This window comes from Salmo salar, chromosome ssa13 (genome assembly GCF_905237065.1).
Source record: "Salmo salar chromosome ssa13, Ssal_v3.1, whole genome shotgun sequence".
Lineage (NCBI taxonomy): Eukaryota > Metazoa > Chordata > Actinopteri > Salmoniformes > Salmonidae > Salmo > Salmo salar.
In genome coordinates, this window is record NC_059454.1 from 13,652,806 (window position 1) to 13,677,422 (window position 24,617).

The 24,617-nt window shown below is 43.8% G+C and overlaps 1 protein-coding gene across 3 annotated transcripts in view; it reads left to right on the forward strand.

The window, feature by feature from the left end:
• The window catches only part of LOC106566479 (protein NDRG3), a 67,043-nt gene that overhangs the window by 898 nt on the left and 41,528 nt on the right, over positions 1-24,617 (forward strand). For 2 of the 3 annotated variants that reach the window (XM_045692964.1, XM_014134550.2), the window contains exons 2-3: positions 20,759-20,847; positions 23,245-23,280. In XM_045692964.1, coding sequence (XP_045548920.1) covers positions 20,791-20,847; positions 23,245-23,280 — 93 coding nt within the window. In that variant the 5' untranslated portion in view covers positions 20,759-20,790. The remainder of the gene's footprint in view (positions 1-20,758; positions 20,848-23,244; positions 23,281-24,617) is intronic. The other variant, XM_045692966.1, reaches the window with a different exon arrangement.

Here is a 24,617-nt window from a genome sequence, read left to right on the forward strand (position 1 = left end):
CTCTGCAACCCTACAGTAAACCTACACACAAATTATGGCGTTGTGTTCAGACGGAGACCAGAGACTAACATTGAGGGTTGAATTGTGCTTCGTCCCTGTACGTAATCTGCAGCCCTTGGATTTCTGTACTTTTTAAACTGTGTTAATCGATATGTACTTTTTATAATGTACCGTACTGCTTGGAAATTGCTATAAAGGAACTGTGGAATTTACGTTCTTCCCAAGACAGGTGAGTTCTGTTGGCAATGGCAAGAGATGATGCCCCCCCCCCCCGGAACAGTTCTCTCCATCCTTGGTTCTATTTCTGTGGCTGTCCCTGGGGAGGTCTTTGCCAAGCTCTGCTGGAGGGGAGGGGAAGAAGGCACCACTACTTTATGTAAACAATGGTGAACATTGGATCCCCTGGGCCCCGAGTTCCATTCAATGTGGTTTTGGTTTATTCGATTGTTTTTGTCCTGTTAATAACTGCTAGGGGGTTGGTTGATGTCTGTAATTTAGATCATTGTGATTAAGCAATGTAATGACAGCAACCAACCTCAATATTACACTCAAGGACCACGTGAAATTGTACGTTACACAGTTGAGGTTGTCATCCTAAAGTTCCAACATCTTTTATGATTGTGCATCAGCTACTGTGTGGATGGGCGCTAGCTGGCGTATTAAAAATGCTAGCAGACACTCGGCCCTCGGTGGAATGAGTTTGACAGCTGTGATGTAGACCGTCATGAAAGTAAAATAACCGCCATAAGCATTTATTTACGAACAGCCGACTGAAGACCGGACGGCCAGGCATTCGTGCGGTTGAGTCTGTTTCTGTGACAACATGGACTCTTAGCAACGTAATAACTTTGTTTTCCCTTGCTGAAACAAGAAAGGTGTTGTAGCAAACAATGAATAGAATGGGCTTAGAACCTCTAACCCTGCCGATTTGACTGGTAAACTCATGAGCTGTGTTCGTATACTCATACTAACCATACTATTTGTTATGTAAATTGAGTATGTAGTATGCTTATTGGCCATAGTATGGATATATTTAGTATGTAGTATGCTTATTGGCCATAGTATGGATATATTTAGTATGCCAAAAGTTCCCAGATGTCATACTAAATTCTCCAAAATACGAAGTATACACGCAGTGGACACAATTTGTGCTTTTAGGGCCCATAATGCAATTCTTCAGAAAATGGGCGTGGCTTCACAACGTTTTCAGATTTGAAAAAATGGTGGAAAATATGCAGCCAAAGTCCGACGAGAGCGGATACAAATCCATTGATTTAACTAATTACGACAAATGTTGAGCAATGTAATAAAGTAATGTTGGCTGACAATTTGTTAGCTACGTTATCCTTACGAACCCGCATATCATTACAGCAGTATGTACCGCCGGTATGTTAGCTGGTTACCTAACGTTAGTTGGCTACTAATACATCGAACTTGCCAGGCAGTATATTAATTATATGCTATCTAACTAACTACCCAACTTTTATTATTCACGTCATTCTTAGCTAAATGGTTTAGTCGTTGTTAATTTTGGCTATCTACACCGATTTCAGAGCACTCTCGTCTGTGTGCCAGAGCGCAGAATAACTGATGAATTTACAAACGCTCAACACCTGGTTGAATATGGCTGGTGTCTGTAAACGTCGGCAAAATAAATATTGATTAAATTGTTGCCAGCAGCACAGTTAGTCACCAGCGCTTTGGATAACATGAAAGCAGCCTAACCAGCTCTGCTAGGGTGGATACATTGGTCAGAGTGGGGTGTTCTCTCATTTGTGTCTGGAAGTAGCTAGCCAACGTTAGCCCAGTATGCGCTCCGACAGCAAAAAGCTCTGAATTTACGAACGGACAATCTGACAATGCTCTGGATTTACGAACGCACAGAGCGCACTCTGGCACTCCAGATTGAATTTACAAACACCCGAAATCGTAAAATGTCTAGCTAGTCATTAGTTATGCTAGCAAGAGTATCAACTTCTGGCAGACAGGCGACTAGTATGCTCAACTGAAACGATACCGTTTGTTTACAGTATACTAAAATGAAGTAATAGTATGTAGTAGATACCCATACTTACATACTGTATACTTAATGAGTATTTGAACACAGCTATGGTTACACTCACAATGACTGCCTGGTATTGTGATGCCATAATGTCCATGGTAATGTTGAATGCTCATTCAAATGATGTTAGCTGATATGGCTCATGCAATGGAATGTAGTTTTTCTAATGTCAGTTGAGTTGAATCAACAAATCACAGCACATATTGATGGGTACACTTCCTGCTTTTACTTCCTGCTTTGCTCCTAAGTGTACACTCGCTACGGCCGCCAGTCCACCCATTATGCCGTCATTGACTTGAATGGGGACTCCCGATCTATTCATTCTATTTCTATGGCAGCACATGTGGTCAGGAAATGAGAATATGTGAGTGTAAATGATTTGTTGTTGCTATTCGAATGGTTATCACGGAGCTCGTAGTCATTTACCGTCATACAAAATTCCATGACCGTCACTGTCCGAGCAGCAGCACTGCAGAGATGCCTGGTAAAGAGCTGCGCAGTGGCATTACCAATTAGGCTACCCAAACAAGACTGGTTTGAGCGGGTGTTGTCTCACAGAACAGGGAAAGCGCTGGCTACTCCCTGATATTTTGTCGGCCTATATGCAGGGCACCTTTGTAAAATAGATATCGGTCTCTATGGGACTCCCTGCTAAAATAAAGGTGAAATAAAAAAATAATATCTGAAACGCTTAAAATATACCCACATGTAATCTAGGCTGAGCATGGTAATTTGATATCTATATTTAGATATTTTTTCCTTACTAAATCACAAACTTGGCTGAGTATTACCCAGGAGGAACAGGTCTCTTGGCTGTGTATTAGTAAGCACAGTTACTCAGGTAGAGAGGGTGGGGAATACAAAAGCAGCGCAAAGGAAGGAGCTAACATCAAATGCTCGTTACCCAGCCCAACGGCTCAAAGAATATTCTGTCAGAGGTTTTTGCTTGCCGTTTGGATAGCCTTATTACCTCTCCTGTGGCCTGTCCTGGCTGCTTGGTCACGGTCCCCTAGCCAGGCTACTCTCCCTCTCCTTACTGTATTGCCCGGAATGAACTATTCTCCTAACAAAGCTAGTGTCTCCATTTCCCCCCCCCCAGCTCTTCTCTCTTTGGAAGCAGATGTCACCCTCATCTGCTCCGTTGTGTCTTGAATACCAACCTCAATATGTAATGGAGACGAGTCACGGGTGAGTCACTTTGCAGTGCTCAGCCTGCCAACCTTATTCTCCTAGCATTCTGGCTGGCGCCCATACTCTCTCCATTAGCTGACCATCAGCAGGAGACACCGACGCCTGACCTGGCAGCTCTCCACAGGTGGATCCCTGTGAAACCAGTGCCAGAGGAGAGCCAGACCTTGGGGGCTGCACTGGAATAAAAGAAACCTGAATGTTAGTTTAGTCACTTTAGTGTGGGTTTGTGAGATACATGGATGGAGTTGGTGACCTTGAGCTTGTTGGAGTGACGTGAGCTTATAGTCCCTATACCCAAGAATGCCAAGGTAACCTGTCTAAATGACTATCTCCCCGTAGAACTCACATCTTTAGCCATGACATGCTTTGAAAGGCTGGTCATGGCTCAACACCATCATTCCAGACACCCTGGACCCACTCCAATTCACACACTACCCCAACTGATCCACAGATGACGCAATCTCTACTCTCCACACTGCCCTCTCCAACCTGGACAAGAGGACCACTTGTGTGAGAATGCTGTTCATTGACTACAGCTCAGCTCCAAGCTCATCACTAAGCTCAGGAACATGGGACTGAACAACTGGATCCTGGACTTCCTGACGGGCCGCCCCCAGGTGGTGAGGGTAGGCAGCAACACATCCACCACACAGACCCTCAACACAACTCGGGGTGCGTACTTAGTCCCCTCCTGTACTCCATGTTCACCCACGACTGCGTGAACGCGCACGACTCCAAAACCTTTAAAGTTTGCTGATGAGACAAGTGGTAGGCCTGACCGCCAACGACTATGCGCACGCCCCTTTCATCATTCCTTAGTGACGTGGACACTGGGAATTTGACCCGCATCGTCTGAGCTGCGGTGGAGTTGGTCAAGAGCTTCAAGTTCCCAGTGTCCACGTCACTAAGGAATGATCATGGTCCACACACACCAACACAGTCGTGAAGAAGGCATGACGGTCAGGCCTACCACTTGTCTCTTCCCCCTCAGGAGGCTGAAAAGACTCGGCATGGATCCTGAAAAAGTTCTACAGCTGCACCATTGAGAGCATCTTGACGGGCTGCATCACGGCGTGGTATGGTAACTGCTTGGCATCTGACCGCAAGGCGCTACAGAGGGTAGTACGTATGGCCCAGTAAATCACTGGGGCCGAGCTCCCTGCCATCCAGAACCTCTATAGCAGATGGTGTTAGAAGAAGGCCCTAAAAATGTTCAGACTCCAGCCACCCAAGTCATAGACTGTTCTCTCTGCTACCGCACAGCAGGCGGTACTGATGCAGCAAGTCTGGAACCAACAGGACCCTGAACAGCTTCTATCCCCAAGCCATAGGACTGCTAAATAACTACCCGGACTATCTGCATTGATCCTTTTTGCACTAACTCTTTTGACTCCTCACATACTCTGCTGCTACTATTTGTATCTATCCTGTTGCCTAGTCACTTACCTATATGCACATATCTACCTCAATTACCTTGTACCCCTGCACATCGGCTCGGTACTGGTACCCCGGGTATATAGCCAAGTTGTCGTTACTCATTGTGTATTATTTTCCTCTCTGTGTTGGGAAGGGCCCGTGAGGAAGCATTTCACTGTTAGTCTACATGTATTTTATGTGACAAATACAATTTGATTTGATCCTGCTGCAGAGAGGCTGTTGAATATTACATGTGATACACTTGTGTAGCATCAGAGTTTCTGTCTCCTCCACATTCCAGCCCTGCAATTATACCCATGGACCTGCTGCATCTGTGGAATGACAGTTCAGTCCTCCTTTTTTAAAATAAACTCAAAGACAAAGGGGTTGAATTAGGTTCCCTTTGTTAGTCTCTTCCCCTCCGTACAGTGTGACGCTAATGGAAACCACCCACACACACAGCTGAGACTCGGTGTGTGTGTGTAAATGAGCCTAGAGAGATCCCCGGGCTTTGTCATCACTCTCTCTCCCCCCCTGGCCTCCATGCATCTTTAATACAGTATAGTGCCAGTGTGGGTATCATATTAGGCCTTACACTGTTTAAGTAGTTGTGGTTGACAGACGGAACGGCGGTCACCTGGCTGTTTCACACTCACTGATCTGTTTGTAGCCTGGTGTGTGTATGACCATTGTGTTTTCTCTCCGCCCAGACAGCTTCCAACATGGAACAATTTATTCATTTTTTTGCCAAGAAGTACGTGGCACACTAGGACTAAATCTGGTGTTGTGAAATCTGTTTCGATACTCTAAGGTAAACGTGAGAAATAAAATTAAAAAAAGTCTTAAACTTTAAACTGCACATTTTTTTATTTCATAGTTTAAAGAAAAAGAGAAATGAGGTGAATTTCACAAAACAGATATGGTCCTGCGTATAACCGATAGGTGATTCAGTTCAATGTACCTCAGTCCAGGCTACCAGACGGTGCTCACCTTATTGCTGTCCCCCACCCACTCAGCAACCATGGTAGGTCATGCCGGTTTTTAGGTTCTCTGCTGTGTGCCTCCCCCATGTTCTCAGGTCAGTACATGGGACTTCATATCCCACTCCTCATCAGTGTGATGGCTCGCTGCAGTGATGTATGACAGCGTGTTCATATACATCAACAATATGTTAACGCCACTTATGGTGTTTGATAGCTTGCGCTTCGTACTTGTAGAGCAATCATTATACAATTTCTCAATCCAGACCATCACACTTTTTTTTTTACATGGCATCTTGTAGTCTGGTTCTAGATATGCCATTAGGCATTGAAGCCAACATCTTCTACCATTGACAATGGCTGCATGTCAACTGCAATCTTTTCTGTAATCACCGCTGTGATTTTCTCACTCCGTCCCTCCTCGCCTCTCTGGTTGGGTCTCACCGTGCCTCCCTTTCAGATGGTTAAGCATTGAACCTGTACTGCCTCTGTAGCTCATTTCCACCTCCTAACGTTTCACCACCTTCTCATTTAACTACTCAAAGTATTGTCAATTGGCCATACAGGACTTCGCTTCCCTTTCTCACTCTGCCATTTTTCCAACTGTGAACAACGATGACGCTTTATAACCGTGGCAAATCATGTGAAAGATGCATATCTCCTAACGTTACAGCATTGTTGCGTTAGGTATTTTCTTCAATTTAAATGTTTCCTTTTTATGATAATGATGATCGGAACCTGTTAGTGGTAGTTTTGTGATAACTGCTCTGTGACATTTAAAAAAACAGTTTTTCGGTTCAGGATTTTTTTCCCTTGAAGGTTAACAATCCCAATTTCGTTTAAACGTTCACACCCCTACTGTGAGGTCTCATTATCTAGGCTAAAATGTGGACAAAGCATGAAGTGGGAAGCAATTGAAGAGTGTTAACCAGGTTGTGAATAAATGGCTCAGCGGTGTCAAAATAATTCTCATGGAGGTGTGTGTGTGTGTGTGTAGTTACGTTAATCAGTAAATGGCCTGTGTGTTTCCTTAGTCTGTCTGGATCAGACACCAGAGAGCAAAGTGTCATGTAGGAGTGACGTCACCTGACGTAAGACAATGAGTGAATTGCAGTTGGTTTGAATTGAACCGTTAACTCAGGAGGTGACAGGGAAGACGTACATATGATAACCCCCTGCCAGCATTTTATAATGATGTCAATGGAAGATGCTCTAAGGATTAGGAAATGAAAAAAGTTAGTGTAAATCTGTGATGCCCTAACCGCAGGGGCTCTGGTGCTTGCATCTGTTGCCAGTCATGCAGTGGCAGCTAGACAGACTGCCAGCTGGACTAGTTATTGGCAGCCCATCTTTATTCCCTTGTGTTTTTGGCATAGTGTGCCACAAACTTACCCCAAATGTGCAATGGAACAGTCAGACTGGTCTGACAAATGCCCAGACTGCTGAACATTTTTGGGGGTTAGGGGACCCGGTCCAGTGACCCAAGGATCTGAAACCTGAGCCTGTACTGTCCCCTGGGCCCCTCTGTCACAGTTTATTTGTTATTCTAAGCACAGATGCAGACTGCCAGTGGTCCAGGAGAGAAGTTCTTATGGGCTTTGACTGCACATGCTGGGTCCAGTGAAGGGAGGTAATTACCCACTAGCATGGCCAGAGTGGTGCTGTCCCTCCACCGCTCCCTGACTCTGTTTCCCCTGTGGGTTGTCTGCTGCCCAGGCCTGCAGGGCAGTGTGACAGAGACCATCAGCCCTGTGATTAGGCTCCCAGATTACTCCAGCCGCATCCCAGAGCCGCGCTGCTCCCAGAGCTACAACCACCTGCTCCACATTACTTGCCCTCTTCCTCCATCTATCATAGGAGGTTGGTGGCACCTTAATTGGGGAGGACGGGCTTGTGGTAATGGCTTGAGTGGAATGGTATCAAACACATGGTATCTGATGCCATTCCATTTACTCCATTCCAGGCATTATTATGAGTCGTCCTCCCCTCAGCCGCCAACAAGATTGGGGGCTGCTTTGTTAGATTTCAGTGCGGCTTTTGACATTATCGATCATAGTCTGTTGCTGGACAAACATATGTGTTATGGCTTAACACCTCCTGCTATATTCTGGATAAAGAGTTACATGTCTAACAGAACACAGAGCGTGTTCTTTAATGGAAACCTCTCCAACAAAATCCAGGTAAAATCAGGAATTCCGCAGGGCAGCTGTCTAGGCCCCATTTTTCAATATTTACTAACAACACGCCTTTGAGTAAAGCCAGTGTGTCTATCCATGCGGATGACTCAACACTATACACGTCAGCTACCACAGGGACTGAAATGACTGCAGCACTTAACGAAGAGCTGCAGTTTGTTTCAGAATGGGTGGCAAGGAATAAGTTAGTCCTAAATATTTCAAAAACTAAAAGCATTGTATTTGGGACAAAGCATCCACTAAACTCTAAACCTCAACTAAATCTTGTAATGAATGTGGTAATTGAGCAAGTTGAGGAGACTAAACTACTAGGACTAACCCTGGATTGTAAACTGTCATGGTCAAAACATATCCATACAACAGTTGCTAGGATGGGGAGAAGTCTGTCCATAATAAAGCGCTGCTCTGCATTCTTAACCTGTCTAGGCTACTAACGTCCCACCTGGCTAACATCCGGTGAAATTGCAGAGCGCAAAAATTCTAAATACACCATTCGTAATATTAAACATTCTTGTAAATACATGTATCTTACATCATTTAAAAGCTGAACTTATTGTTAATCCAACCGCTGTGTCAGATTTCAAAAAGGCTTTACTGCGAAAGCATACCATGCGATAATCTGAGGACAGCGCCCCGCACACACAAGTATTACTAGCATTTTCCAACCAAGCATTAGCGTCACGAAAGTCAGAAATAACAATAAATTAATAAATTACCTTTGAAGATCTTCTTCTTTTGGCAATACAAAAGGTCCAATCTTCACAATAAATGGTCGTTTTGTTCGATAAAATCCATTTTTATAGCATAACACAAAACATTTTGTAAACGGCATGTCATTAATTCCGTCTCCTTCAACTTTCGACGAAACATTCGATGTAATTACTCACACTAAACGTATGTTTATCTAGTCATGGTTGTTTTCATTGCAATTCTCTTTTTGTTAGTAACACAACCATACATGATGGTTATTTTTGCGGGACGTATTGACCGAAAGGAACTGATTTGAACACACCAAACAATGACCTCATTGCGCGCCAATGATATGACCAGTACTTCGTTGATTGACTGTATTTCGGCCCAATGACCACTGATCGTCTTGAAATCTAACTTGGTAGATAGCCAATGAGCTGAGGTAAACGGCAATATCTAATGGTTATATCCGGGAAGACCAGCTCTTGAACGAAAGTTGAGCGTAACACAGCCATTCTCCATTGAAATTTCTACCTGAAGGAGCCACGTTGTTTGCGCTTAGCAGTATTGAGTCGATCATTTTCCGCTAATTTATCGAAAGAATTATGGCGAGTGAATCTGGAAAATCAAAGGCAAAGTCCAGGTATACAGATCTACACGATATTATTGACAAAATTGATAGAGAAAGTGACACTGAGTTACTTGAAGATGAGTCAGATTGTGAGACAAGTTTGGACTCCCAATTTGAGGAAATGTTTTTGCACAGAGAGGATGCAATTTTGGACTGGTAAGTACCCCTCATGCCGTTGTTTGAAATTAATAATATCAAATATTATTCATTTGAGTTGTTTTGGAGATATTTGTATTTTATTTGATATATCAGTAATGAAATGTGTGAAGTACACATGGCTCTACATTGTGGGTGGGTGTCTGTGTGTCTGTCTGTATATATTAGATATTTTTTTACATGAATTTGATCTAAACATGGAATGGAACAGCACCTCACCATAGTGATTGGGTTCCCTACTCTATATAGTCTGTCTTTATTTCACAGTCCCTCCAATTCTGATTGGGAGGTGCCCATCCCCCACAGGAGCTGGTTCATCTAGCCGGACCCCTGCTGTCACCGGCTCCACACCTACCCCCGCCCCCACACCTACCCCCGCCCGGCCAGGTGTGAAGTCAGTGACAAAGAAGCGGAGGTGGGGAAGAGAGAAATCAGAGAGGAGGAGGGTCGTTGGCACTCTGTGCTGGAGGAGGATGTGGCGCCACCACCTCCAATATTCAGACCGAAAAGGCCACCAGGACCTCACCTGGACATGACCTCAAAGTACAGCCCCATGCAACTTTTTTCCCTGGTGTTGAACACTAAGTATGGTGCTAAGAAGCAGGCAAGAAAGAGGGATGGAAGCCCATCTCCATGTCAGATCTTTTTTGTTACCTGTCAATGGTCATTTACATGGGTCTTCTGAAGCTGAAACACTACTGGAAAACTGCTCCCCTCTATCAACTGCCTTTCCCCTCCACTGTCATGTCATGCAAAAGGTTTCTGACAATCTCACGGGCGCTTCATATCAGTGACCCAGAAGTTGATGAGGACAACGAGAAGAAGCGAGGCACAGCAAGGTTTGATAGGCTCTGCAAAATAAAACCTCTCTACCACAGTGTGGTTGAGGCCTGCAAGACCTATTTTCAGCCGCCCAGAACCTTTCCATCGATGAGAGGATGGTAGCCTCAAAGGCCAGAATAGGCCTAAAACAATACATGCGTAACAAACCAACTAAATGGGGATACAAACTGTTTGTTTTGGCTGATTCTGCAGGTGCATACACGTGCAACTTTTTTGTTTGAGGGGAAGAGCAGTTTTGTGACCGGTAAGGGACTCAGTTATGATTCCGTTATGGAGTTATTCGATTTTCAACTGCTGGGGAAGGGCTACAAACTGTTTGTGGACAACTTCTACACAAGCCCTACCCTGTTCACAGACCTGAGGAAGCTGGATGTGTGGGCTTGTGGCACCATTCGGACCAACAGAGTGGGCTTTCCGAAAACCAAGGTGAATGACATGCCTAAGCGGGCTGAGCGGGGTTCCATGAGATGGATTCGCCAAGATGGCCTGCTCTTTGTGAAGTGGATGGATACCAGAGAGGTGGTCATGTGCACCACTATCCACAAGTCCTTCAGTGGCGATCATGTCGTCAGGCGTGTGAGGGGCGCTACTGGGGCATGGACGACCACAAAATGTCTCCATTCCTGCAGCCATAAAGGATTACAACAAGGTCATGGGAGGTGTGGACCTGTCAGACGCGCTGATAGGTTACTACAATGTTCTCCACAAGACAGAAAAATGTCTTGTAGCATTTCATTATCATTTCATTGACATTGCTGTGGTGAATGCCTTCATCGTCCAGAAGGAAATGGCTGAGATCTGTGGACAGCCCCCCCATCTCACAGCTAGCCTTCCGAGAGCTGCTCATCCAGGAGCTTGCTTGCTACAGGAAGTCCACTGCAGCACCTTCTGTCCCCTCTACCTCTGTCCCTTCTGCTCCAACCAGTGGTGTTCACCTGCCCAGATTCATCTCTGCAGGCATGAATGTGCCTCAGGGCAAAAAGGGCACAGTGTGGAGGCGTCGTTGTGCCCTTTGTCACAGGAAATGCCCCATCACCTGCACCACTTGTTCAGTAACCCACTGCTTTACAGCAGAAAGAGACTGCTATGGGCCATGGCACCAGCAGCACAATATTGTGTAGAGGACTGAGGGTCTTCACAATATTGTACATTATACATTGAATGTGTGTAAATAGTGACCCTTGTTATTATTTTTTTGGGGGGGGGGTGTTAAGAATAGCATTTTAGTGTTTTGTATATAGTTATTTACTTCAAAATGTATCACTGTACCAATTCGGCCACTTGGGTACATTTGGCCAACTTGTGGGACACCTGGGTGACTACATGCTCAATGTCATGTAGCTCACTCATTCCTATCGATATCTTTCTGAAACTTTTTTCAAATACTGTTGCCCTCTTATGTTCTGCATCAAAATTATCCCCAGCATCATATCTGAATGTTTAGCTGTTCTTGTTCAGTTGAAAGATGATGCAACAACAATAAAAAAACAGAAAACGTATGTTTATTTCCTTGTATTTTCTTCTACCAGATCTATGGTGTTATATAATCCTACATTCAATTCACATTTCAACAAACTTCAGGGTGTTTCCTTTCAAATGATATCAAGAATACGCATATTCTTGCTTCTGGGCCTGAGCTACAGACAGTTAGGTTAGGGTATGTCTTCAGGTGGAAATTGAGAGAAGGGGAGGTATCCCAAAGATGTTAACAGCACTATCAACAAGGCATGTCCTAGGCATGTCCTAGGTTTGTTGCACCTGGACTACTGTTCAGTCGTGTGGTCAGGTGCCACAGAGGGACTTAAGAAAATTGCAATTGGCTCAGAACAGGGCAGCGCGACTGGCCCTTGGATGTAGACAGAGCGCTAACATGAGTAATATGCATGTCAATCTCTCCTGGCTCAAAGTGGAGGAGAGATTGACTTCATCACTGCTTGTCTTTGTAAGGGGTATTGACATGTTGAATGCACAGAGCTGTCTGTCTGAACTACTGGCACACAGATCCGACACTCATGCGTACCCCACAAGACATGCCACCAGAAGTCTCTTCACAGTCCCCAAGTCCAGAACAGACCATGAGAGGCGCACAGTACTACATAGAGCCATGACTACACGGAACTCTATTCCACAGCAAGTATCTCATGCAAGCAGTAAAATTAGATTTAACATTTTTAAATACACCTTATGGAACAGCGGGGACTGTGAAGCAACACATAGGCAAAGACTCAGGCATACACACACATGATAACATACGCACTATACACACACGTACACATGGATTTTGTGTTGAAGATATGTGGTAGTAGAGTACGTGCCTGAGGGCACACACTTAATGTATTGTAATGTTTAAAAAACTATAACTGCCTTCATGTTGCTGGACCCCAGGAAGAGTAGGCAGCAGCTAATGGGGATCCATAATAAATACAAATACACTGCCACCTACACTGAGTGTACAAAACATTTAAGGACGTCTTCCTAATATTGAGTTGCACCCCCCGCTGAAAGGGTTCCACAGGGATGCTGGTCAACGTTGACTCCAATGCTTCCCAAGGTTGTGTCAAGTTGGATGGACATCCTTTGGATGGTGGACCATTCTTGATACACACGGGAACTGTTTAGGGTGAAGAATGCAGCAGCGTTGCAGTTCTTGACACAAACCGGTGTGCCTGGCACCTACTACCAAACCCCGTTCAAAGGCACTTAAATCTTTTGTCTCGCCCTCAATGCCACACATACACAATCCATATCTCAAATGTTTCAAGGGTTAAAAATCCTTCTTTAACCTCTCTCTTCCCCTTCATCTACACTGATTTTTGAAGTGGATTTCATCAAGTGACATCAATAAGGGATAACAGATGTCACCTGGTCAGTCTGACATGGAAAGAGCAGATGTTCTTAACATTTTGTACACTCAGTGTATATATCTTGTATTTGCTTCTCTCGTTTTTCCATCCCATCTTTTATCATTTCGGTTAATCTTCATTTCCCTTTTTCGATTAATACAGGCAGGTCCTTAATATTTTCATTGTGTGGTTGGGGAATGGGGATAACCAATGATATCTCTTCTCGCACGTGATGACGAAGATTGGTCACCATGGCAACTTAGGTTTCGTTCGGGCAGATGTTGCGCTGGGTGGGTGGGGGGAATTGGGGGAGCTGGGCCATGGCTCTCTGTCTAAGAAATCGGGTTAGGAGTTGCCATGATCTATGTCTCTCAATAAGACTAATCAGATTTCTCTGCATGTCTGTTTCTCTGTATCGCTGTATGTGTATCTCCATCGCTGCATGTCTGTATCTCTCTCATTACAGAAAGTGATTGGGGATCCATATATAATGTCTTTAGTCTTGCTAAAGAATGCTGGCTGATGATTCCTCTGATCTAGGATACATGAACTAGTCTACTATACTCAGTGCTGGGCAGAACACTGTCTAGGCAGATCTGAGGACTGTAAGGGAAAGGCCTCTATTACAGTACCACTGTCTGGCTGCACTGGATCCTCACCTGTCTTCCCCCCCCCCCCCCATAGCCCTGGCTGTGACCCTCCCTACTAAGGCTTGAGTAACTTTTTTTTTCAGACAAGTATTATTTTGCTTGTCCAAAAGCTCAGGTCACTGCAAGGAACCACTTTACAAAATAAAATGCATTACAATATTTTTTTTAACATAGACAATCGGACAATATTGTAGGCTACACTCTGCCTATTGGCTGCTTTGCATATATGTCTCAAAAAAACAACACTGTCCCTTTTAAGGCTCTCCTGCAGGATGGTTGGCCACCCTTTTAAAAACATTTTTATTTAACTAGGCAAGTCGGGTAAGAACAAATTCTTATTTATAATGCCGGCCTACCCCAGCCAAACCCGGACGACACTGGACGTTCGAGCCGAGGAGTAGAGTTGATTTGAGCGTTTTGGCCTTACAACGGCAGCTAATCACCCAAGCTAACGTTGGCTTGCTAGCTACTTCCAGACACAAATGAGACCACTCTGACCATTTTACTCGCCCTAGCAGAGCAGGTTAGGCAGTTTTCGTGTTAACCAGAGCGTTGGTGACTGTGCTGCTGGATGTTTACTGACACCGGCCATATTCAACCGGTGTTGAGCGCTCGTAAATGCATTATTCTGCACTCTAGATGAGAGTGCTCTGAAATCGGTGTAGATAGCCAGAGCGAATTTACAGAAGCACCCGAATGTCCATTGAGAACACACAACGACTATGCCATGTAGCTAAGCTAAGAATGACTTAAATAATCAAGTCAGTAAGTAAGTCAATAATCAAGTCAATAGCCTATAGTTAATATACTGTCAAGTTTGATGTATAACTTCTAACGTTAGGTAGATGGCTAACATACTGGTACATACTGCTGTAATGATATGCTATGTGGTTCATAAGGACAAAAGAACAAATTGTCAGCCAACATAACGTGTAAGGTAACTTATTTGAAAAGTCATTACTTTATTACATTGAGTAGCAAGCTACCCCTTGGTCGTTAGGGCAAATCTGGTCTATGATAGGAGGGGGGGTTTGACACCTAGCTCGGCTATTAGACTATTCTTTAGTAAAGGTTGAATAGTCTATTGTTCAGCTATTAGCCCCCCTACCCAACTTGCAACAAATTGTGGTGTTCCTTTCCCTCTTCCAAGCGTCATCATTCTGCGCCTGAGTGGCTCGCTTGTGGACTGGCAGGATATGGCAGCATCTTTGGTTGTGCGTCAAGAATTCTGTACATTTGTATGAAAGTGTGGTTATTCACAGGCAAATTGTTATGCTATGGAGGTACATTTGTCTTTTTTTGTCAAGAGCAAAACTTTTACTTTCAATCAAATAATTGTTCTGAAAGCAACTTTTTTCTGACACAAAGGAAGTCTAAGCGGACAGCTACGAAGAAGGACTGTGTGATGATGGCATCTCGGGTAAGCAGCACTGGGCATTCTTCCATCCAACTTTTACATAGCTAGTAGTTAACTCATACGATTCAGTGTCGGTTCATAACATTCTACTATATTACATACATACATACCATAGAATGATAAATCATTCAATTATTATTCTAAAGCTAACCAAAGTCATTTAGCTACGAACGCCTGTTCTCGCCAGTCGAATTCATCTAACTTTTTTCTTTCATGGCAACTCATAAGCAGGCCATGTCATATTTGTTTCATAGTCGATATATAATCATATTTCATGACGGTGTAACGGTTAGTTTTCTTTTACAGAAGGATGAAAGAACACTGTCTTTCACGTAGAGTTAGCAAGTCTTTGCAGAGTGTAGATGGTGCAGGTATCATTGCATATTTCCCATCACCTAATGAACAACCACAATACCAGTCTGGTGTTAAGCTTTATGTGCTGTATTGACGTATCCTGAAAATGACATGTCCATCCCTCTCCCCCTGCTCCCTAAATCCTCTAGGTTAGACCAGCTGTTTTGGTGAACCCCTCCTGTATCTGAACTGGCTGACAGAGGGCACAGCATGATCATAGGTGAGAGGTCACTTGGTCGGGTCAACAGGAAGTATTATTAAAGAGATGCTTTACATTGAAATACAGACAGGGATGTAGTAGTCCCAGAGTAAATGATCCAAGGTCAGTTTTGCATTTCACCTCCTGATGATTATGATGACTGACCTTGTTAAAATAAAAAAAAAAGCAAGGCTTAATCATGCTCTCCCTCTATCCATCTCTCTCGTCTGCAGGTATGTTTTGATGTGAGAGAGGAAGCCAGTCCAGTCAGCCACCTCAACCTTTGGGCCAAATGGGGGCCCAAGGCTGGTTAGGAGAAACCTCAATTGTGATGAACTGAGAGAATATTAGGGTAGCACTGTAATTCATTAATCATATGCTGTCTGCCGCTGTTCTTACCTCTTTCCCTTTGTCTTTTACACCTCTCTCCCCACCTCGTCTTTCTTCCTCGTTTTATAATGCACACCATATGTGCATTGAAGTACAGATTGAACTTGTATTTATAATGTATTACAATTATCATAATTATAATGCATGTATTATGTATTTATAACACCTGGATAAAGAACTTATTTCAATAAAGCGTTTCACATTCTCCACTGGTTGAAATGAAGTATCTCATTGAAATACTATCCTGTGTCCTCAGATTAATGCAGGGAGTTAGGTATTTATATTTGTTTTTCTGTGTATAGGAATTACAAATCAGCGTTACTTAAATCATGTTTCTTGTCTATTGCATAGTTACAATGTGTAATCATTAATGTCCCAGGAGCAGGAGTGGTAAACACTGTTGAAGTGTATAATTGTAATACATACATGCAGACACAGCATCATTCAAATAATGGAGTTTGATATGACTGAAAAGGAATGTCTCAGAGATTTATACCTGAACCACACCTTTATTTGCCAAGAAAGAGTACATGATCAGTGAACATATTCAAAGTACAGGCTACAATGTGAGAATCTCATGCGTGGTAATAACTACAGTACGTGTGTATATAGGACTTGCATCCTTGGCACAATAAAGTTATTATATTCTACTCTATCCATAGGCTTAATTTAATGCCATTCAGACTTGAAGTTGATACAACAACTATGATAGCTGAGGTTCATAGATAGATCTGAACTAATATTCATACCAAACGTTTTAGGGTCCATACACAGATCGGCTACATACTGTAGCTAGCTACACATCCATAGGCATACAGTTATTTTTATCCTCTACTACACAATAAGCAAGTAAATAGTTAGCTAAGTTACTTCAGCTGCATTGCAAGGCAAGCTTACACAATTGTACTTTCAATTTGCAGTAAATGCTTTAGCTAGCTAGATTCTTTACATCCACTGTTTCACAAGATGACAGCCTGGTTTGCTGGTTTTCTCAGGAGTCCCTAAAAAATTAAACAACACGAATTATAACTTCATTCTCCTGTCATAACGCTAGCTAGCTGGTTAATGTTAGCTAGTCAGCGAAATTGCTAAATAGCGATTTTTGTAAATTAACTTTATGACAAAAATATGTACAAACGTTTGTCTCTACATTAACTAACATATTCCTCTCAATTGTACATTTTTTTTGCTTGACTCGTGATGACGTTATAACTACTTACATTTGGTTCCACCGTAATGATTTGTCAGCCATCTTCCCCCAGGGACGGGTGGTTCGTGTCAAATTCATCATTGGAACCACTCGATATGATTGGTCATATAAAACCCTTGGGACCCAAATGTATAATGAGTGCTCTAACTCCCCCTTGTCGTGGTCTGGAGCAATGAAGCCGTGACGCTGGGTACCTCCAAGTCCTGCGGTGCAAGCTCGCAGCTTTTAAAGGAGGAACCACTGTAGTTAGGTCCCAAGCTAAAGCTAGCTACCCCAGAAGTTGCGGTCGAACAAATAATGCTTTATTACCAACGCAGTATTGTAAACACATCGTTCGTGGCCAGTGTTTGCTTGTTTTCAGACTTTTTTTTGTACAGTTTTGACAGTGCTACTGATAGTAGTGGTGCTTGGCTTGCACGTGCAAATTAAGAATACACAACATTCTATAATAGAACTGTGTTATTTGACGTGTCAAATTAAAAGCTTATTTAACAAGTCGAATAGTGTTATTGTCGAATAGTGTTATTGTCGAATAGTGTTATTTGACGTGTATATCTTTTGACACGCAAAGACCCAAACAGTGTTCCATAGTATGTTGTGAAGCTAATAGCAGTGACGCTGTTACTGTGTAACTCCGGTAGGTCAACATCTGGAAAAAATAGTGCACTTGGTAGTGTGTACTGGTGTTGGACCAGTCGGCGAAAGCCAACATCACCCACGACAGAGAACGGTTGATTGTCAAGGGCAATGAATTCCATTATCTTGGCTTTAATGAATTTCTCCTTTCTCGCTGAAATGTTCTTATTCTTTCAAATGACTGCTCGACTTGTTGGCTGCTCGATGCACACAGCATTTTTACCTAATATGTTCACCGATATATCGTGCATCCATACTGAATATAGCTAACATTCTTTGATGTTTGTTTAGATTCCGTTATACATTTCCAAAACTTTGGTTTACATTTAATGTAGCTGGAAGCTAGGTGTTGATAGCAACTGGCATACTCATTCACTGCTAATGTAACGTTAGCCGGCTGGTAGGGCTTGTAAGACAAGGGCGGATCCTACAAAAACATTTGTAGAGTCCGAATGGTTTTCGCTACAAACTATATTAAAAGCTATCCATGAAAAGCTGAGACTCTCATATGTTTTGCTCTGTGACACTCGCAAGCTACACAAATCATTAGAAGGTAAGGTTAATTCTACAATGAAGATCATAGGGAATAATAAGCTCACATAGTGACTGTTACAAACGCCAAACTCACTGGCTGACTAGTTTGATGTTTTGTCAATAAAACTTATGAATGCAACTTTGTCAAATTTTTGTAGACCTGGTAGTCCTGACCAACAAAAAAAAATTATGACACTTAATTTTGAGGCTAAATATAAGGGCTGGACATGTAACTAAATGGAAAGCCACAGTGTTTTTGTTTTCTTGCTGCGGTCTCGGGACTGATAAGGTTAAATCAGTCCACACACGAGCACATTGTCTTTCTCTCTCCAGAAATTCCATTCAAATTGCATCCATAATAGATAATCCAGTTCAAGGTAGATGTCCTAGCCTCCCTCTTTCAGGCAATACATTCAATGCAGTATTAGCCTTATATTTAGCTAATGAATTAGGGTTTAATATGCATACGATTCTAATTTAGCTATAGCCTCTGCAGTGTTCTATTGCACAATGAAACTGCTCTCCCAGGAAAAGCTAGACTAGAATAGATGCTTTGAAGATGGACGCAAGCTTGCTCTCGTTTGCTGAACGTTAAATACAGCAGCGAAAATAACTCGCAATGAGTTTGAAAGAAGAGAAAGAAAGCATTGTCTTACAATGTAATGTCTTTGTCCTTGGCTGCCATCGACTTCATTTGACTCTTCCTGAAAGCAAATCCCTTAGCTTAGTCATTGAGCTGATCTAACATGGTGGGATAAATAATGGCTGCTTCGTTCAGGACATCTCCAGTGATCCATCAGTAGTGCAGGCAGGTAAGCTGCAGGCAGAGTTATGGTAACAATCATCTCCTGGGTCAGCAAGCGCAACCATCATCAGCCACTACAGGTTTTCTCTTGGCTTTGTTTGTCCCCCTTTCAGCTTTGTCACACTGAAGGTGTTGGATCCATCCCCTCTCCCGGAATAATACCTCCCCTCCAGTCTCCACTATGCTTGGCTGATCTAGTTTTAATTGAGAGAGATTGTACGGAGATGTTGCTTTGCCCTCCGTCCACTTATAGCTTCCTGTTAGTGGGCTTCACAGGTTTGGTTTTCCTGCCTGTTTGTAATTGAATCAATACTATAGAAAGAGACATTTGAGTGGTAGGCTCTGTTGACTTTTCTGCTGAAAAATCTCTTCATCAATGTGCGCATTAAAGATGCATTCTATTTTCAGCCCACACTTTCAAATCCCTTTGTTTTCTGTCTAAGAAATGCCTTCCAGATTATGTGTGCGAGACGGTGTGAGACACAGGCATGCTGTGAAGTCTTCATCCTACATCACATATAATTAGATTTAGAACTGGGACAGACTTGGCAACGTTCACTAAAAAGACATGGCAGCACTGAGAGAGAGAGAGAGAGAGCGTTCAATAAACCAGGGGACATTCATCATGACAGTCAGGATGATATCCACCGCATGTGATCCTGGGGCCGTTTGCTAGATCCTTGTCTTGTTGGTTCTCTTCTGGCTCATTTCACCACCACTGTAGCGTTTAGACGTTGGCCACACACTCGGTCACATGGTCCCCTACTGCGACAGGATAAGGGACTGTCCCCTCTGACACCTCATGGGGAGGGAGATGAGGCTCGCTGTTGACATGCTCAAATGCACACGACACACTATTTATTTTCCTTTTCTTATTGCACCCTCAGTGTGCAATAATATAGGAATTATTTTGGTGCACTGTTAGTGTTCAGTGGAAAATGTCTGCCAGTGAATGGCTGAAAACTGTCATACTAGTATCCATTTAGGGGTTCTGACAACTTGAGTAGCTAGGCTACTACTGCGATTGAATCTCATTTCCATTTGAAATGGATTTGTCATAAAATAGTGTAGCAGTTATTATACTGACAATTTCCAGCCAGACGTTAGATGGTGTCAGTACTACTACATCAATGCTCCCTCTCCATGTCATTACTTATTCATGTCCTCATTTCTAGTGCTCTCCATCTCTGGTTAACAGGATTCTTCCTGCTCTCTAATCCTGTTCTCTCTCTTCCCAGTTCTGCTCCCCAGTTCTGCTCCCTTTCTGTGGGTAACAGAGCTCCAGTCCACACATCCTAATCTACCACTACAGCATCCTGTTTCTATCTAGTGAGCAATGTTAAGAGGACACTCGGTGTCCATGGCAACGGAGCCACTGTTTCTCTCTTGGTTTCTCCTGATCTCTGTTTTTGAGTCTTCTATCCTCAGACTTATTCATGCTGGCAGGATACAGGATATCACTCAGGGAGTTGAAGTCAAATAAGTTGTTGGTGGTAGTAGTAGTAGCTTACTACAGCTTCCTGTGAAGAAGACTGAAACACTTCTGTCTCCCTCAGGTGTGATTGACAGCTGTCAGACCTAAGTTGAGATGGACGAGCTCCAGGACGTGCAGCTGACTGAGATCAAGCCCCTGCTCACAGATAAGGTGAGTGGACAGGAAGAATAAACCCACTCCTTTACTCCCACCAATAGGTTTAGCGGTCACTGGCCTGGGCTGATCAGCTTAGCACTGCACAGCTCTGCCCTTCAGTCAGTCTGCACTCTCCGCATAGATCGATTCCTTTTATTTACATTTGATCAATTTTCCTGCCAGGCCCCAGGGTGCTGCTGCTAGTTACCCTGGGAAACGAGACTGGCTGGGGTAGGTGGTGGTGGGGCTGGAGGTGCTGCAGTGTGGAAGTGCTATAGGGGAGAGCAGTGCTAGACTTGGACTGGAAATAGGTGCCGGTACACATTTTGGGTGCCGGTACTGTTTATATTTAGGTGCAGCAGCTCCAGCAGTAGAACATTTGAGGTGTAGGTACTCCACTCCGGTGAGCTCCTGCCGAAGTCATGCACTGGGGAAGAGGAGAGGCTGATATGAAATTAGATTGAAATGAGATGTTATTAGATGTGATGGCAGATTAGATGTGACTATATTGGTAGCTATCAGATACTGGGAGCTGATGTAAGGTTGTCTACATTGTCAGGAAGAGGGCTTGCTTAGTGAGCTGTGTTTTTGATATTGCAGTGAATCAGCCATTTGAGTTTCAAAACAGTGTCCCACTTTGCTCACTATGGTGGGTGGCTGAGGCACTTGAACCACCATAAACCCCTTGACCCTGCCTCGTTAGATTGAAAGGGTATGACTGACTGTAGTAGGGAATGTGCCTGTGTGTTCTGCCCATGTAAAGGGCGGCAGGTAGCCTAGTGGTTAGAGTGTTGGGCCAGTAACCAGCAGGTAGCCTAGTGGTTAGAGTGTTGGGCCAGTAACCAGCAGGTAGCCTAGTGGTTAGAGTGTTGGGCCAGTAACCAGCAGGTAGCCTAGTGGTTAGAGTGTTGGGCCAGTAACCAGCAGGTAGCCTAGTGGTTAGAGCGTTGGGCCAGTAACCAGCAGGTAGCCTAGTGGTTAGAGCGTTGGGCCAGTAACCAGCAGGTAGCCTAGTGGTTAGAGCGTTGGGCCAGTAACCAGCAGGTAGCCTAGTGGTTAGAGCGTTGGGCTAGTAACCAGCAGGTAGCCTAGTGGTTAGAGCGTTGGGCCAGTAACCAGCAGGTAGCCTAGTGGTTAGAGCGTTGGACTAGTAACCAGCAGGTAGCCTAGTGGTTAGAGCATTGGGCCAGTAACCAGCAGGTAGCCTAGTGGTTAGAGTGTTGGGCCAGTAACCAGCAGGTAGCCTAGTGATTAGAGCGTTGGGCCAGTAACCAGCAGGTAGCCTAGTGGTTAGAGCGTTGGACCAGTAACCAGCAGGTAGACCGGGTGGTTAGAGCGTTGGGCCAGTAACCAGCAGGTAGCCTAGTGGTTAGAGCGTTGGACTAGTAACCAGCAGGTAGCCTAGTGGTTAGAGCGTTGGGCCAGTAACCAGCAGGTAGCCTAGTGGTTAGAGCGTTGGACTAGTAACCAGCAGGTAGCCTAGTGGTTAGAGCGTTGGGCCAGTAACCAGCAGGTAGCCTAGTGGTTAGAGCGTTGGACTAGTAACCAGCAGGTAGCCTAGTGGTTAGAGCGTTGGACTAGTAACCAGCAGGTAGCCTAGTGGTTAGAGCATTGGGCCAGTAACCAGCAGGTAGCCTAGTGGTTAGAGCGTTGGATTAGTACCAGCAGGTAGCCTAGTGGTTAGAGCATTGGGCCAGTAACCAGCAGGTAGCCTAGTGGTTAGAGCGTTGGGCCAGTAACCAGCAGGTAGCCTAGTGGTTAGAGCATTGGGCCAGTAACCAGCAGGTAGCCTAGTAGTTAGAGCGTTGGGCCAGTAACCGAAAGGTTGCTGGATTGGATCCCCGAGCTGACAAGGTGAAAATCTGTCGTTCTGCCCCTGAACAAGGCAGTTAACCCAGTGTTCCTAGGCTGTCATTGTAAATAAGAATTTGTTCTTAACTGGCTTGCCTAGTTAAATAAAGGTTAAAAATGTTTTAATTAAAAGTCTTATCTGCAGTAATGATCCTGTTTTAGCTCCTCAGCGACATCTGCTCAGTGCCTCCACTCTCCGCTCCAGCAGTACATTACTGCTAATGATGAGGGTGGGTGGAGGGCTCAGTATGAGGACAGTAATGACACACAGAGAACCCAGGGGGTCCTCCACATTGCTGGGAGCACAGAGACACAGAGCGAGAGAGAGGCAGGCCCTGGCATCAACCACTAGAGGTAATTTACTCCACACATTGATCTGAGATGGCTCTTGTTGCCCTCTGCTGCCTCCTGGTGACACCTGTGGCTCTACAGACTCTTCTGCAGGCCTTGGAGCAGAATGTCTGAGGGATAATGAGGAGCTTCGGATCCCGGTCAATCAAAAAATATATATAATACTTGTTTATGACTTAAATACGTCTCATTTTTCTTCTCTTCCCTCAGCAGAATGGGCGTAACTTCCAGGACTTTGACTGTCAGGTGAGTCAAACGTCTCTTAAGCAGTGTTCACATTGGCAGTATGAAGTGACTCAAATCCAATTATTTTTCTTCCAGTCTGAACAGCCAAAAAGCACATGGAATCGGGTATTTCAAGTCACGTTTCAAACCACCTTCATAGGTGGTTTGAAATCAGATACAAATCTGATCCCTGGCCATGTGACTTGTCTGAACAGTCAAATCTGATTTGCCCTCAAGTGGTTTCAGACTGTTATTTGGCACATCTTGTTTCTTGCTAGCTACTCTGTTGACAGTTTGACAAGAACATGTGGTAGCTAACTAGCTTGGTAATTGTTTACAGACAAATTAGTGAATGTGCTAGAAAGCTAAACAGATACCTAGCTAGCTAGTGGACTGCTGTGGCCAAAAAGGACTCGTTTTGAAAGTTGAATCATCTTATCCTTTGTGGCTTTAAGTGTTCTTAAACTATGATTTTGAACATTCAAAGCAACTGGTAAATGTCCATTGCGGGTATTGTTGTCACCTTAGCTTGCTACATAACGTCTGAGTGATGGGAAGCACAATCAGCCTACACCACTGCACACACACCCCATCGTTACTATGACAACTAGCGTAGCCATGTCAACAAACTGCTGTCTGCAAAAGCGCAAAGAGAACTGTGAAGACAGTCTAGATATGTGTAGTCTAAGTCAGAAACGTATGCAACCCATCATTCATTAGCTACATTTTAAGCCTAACACTGCAGTGAATAGCCTATAGCCTACTCAATGAATTTACACAGTAAAATATATATTTTGATCAGATTATGAAATAACAGGTAGCCTAGGATAGTATGCTCCCCAGGCTGCGCTCCAGCATTTTAGGGACAAGAAAATGATCATACCTAGGCTATAACATAAGGTGACCAGATTTCTGAAATGAAAACCGGGGACATTTCCAGTTCGGCGGTCAATATATAATTAAAATATCCAATGTTATATTATCTATGAAATGAAAAAGGGGACAATTCCGGTTTCATGTATTTAGTCTAACAGGCTCACTGTGATAGACAGAGAAAACAACTATATTACAGAAACACTACAGACAAGACAGAACTGTCCGGTCTGAACAGCCATTCAGTGGTCCTGGTAGAATAAGAGCAGAAGAGAACATGAGCAAAATTGAGAAAACAGACAATAGTATATGTGAAATACTTAACATAATAATGAAATAAGACGCTGATCAGATTGGTAACTACATAATATACTTATACCAACCTAATCTGTATATTTCTCAGAAGAATGTATCTTCTTCAGGATTGCTCTGTCTTTGGCCAGCTTCTCCATGAACTCCTGGCAGGGGAGGAACTTAGCTAGCTA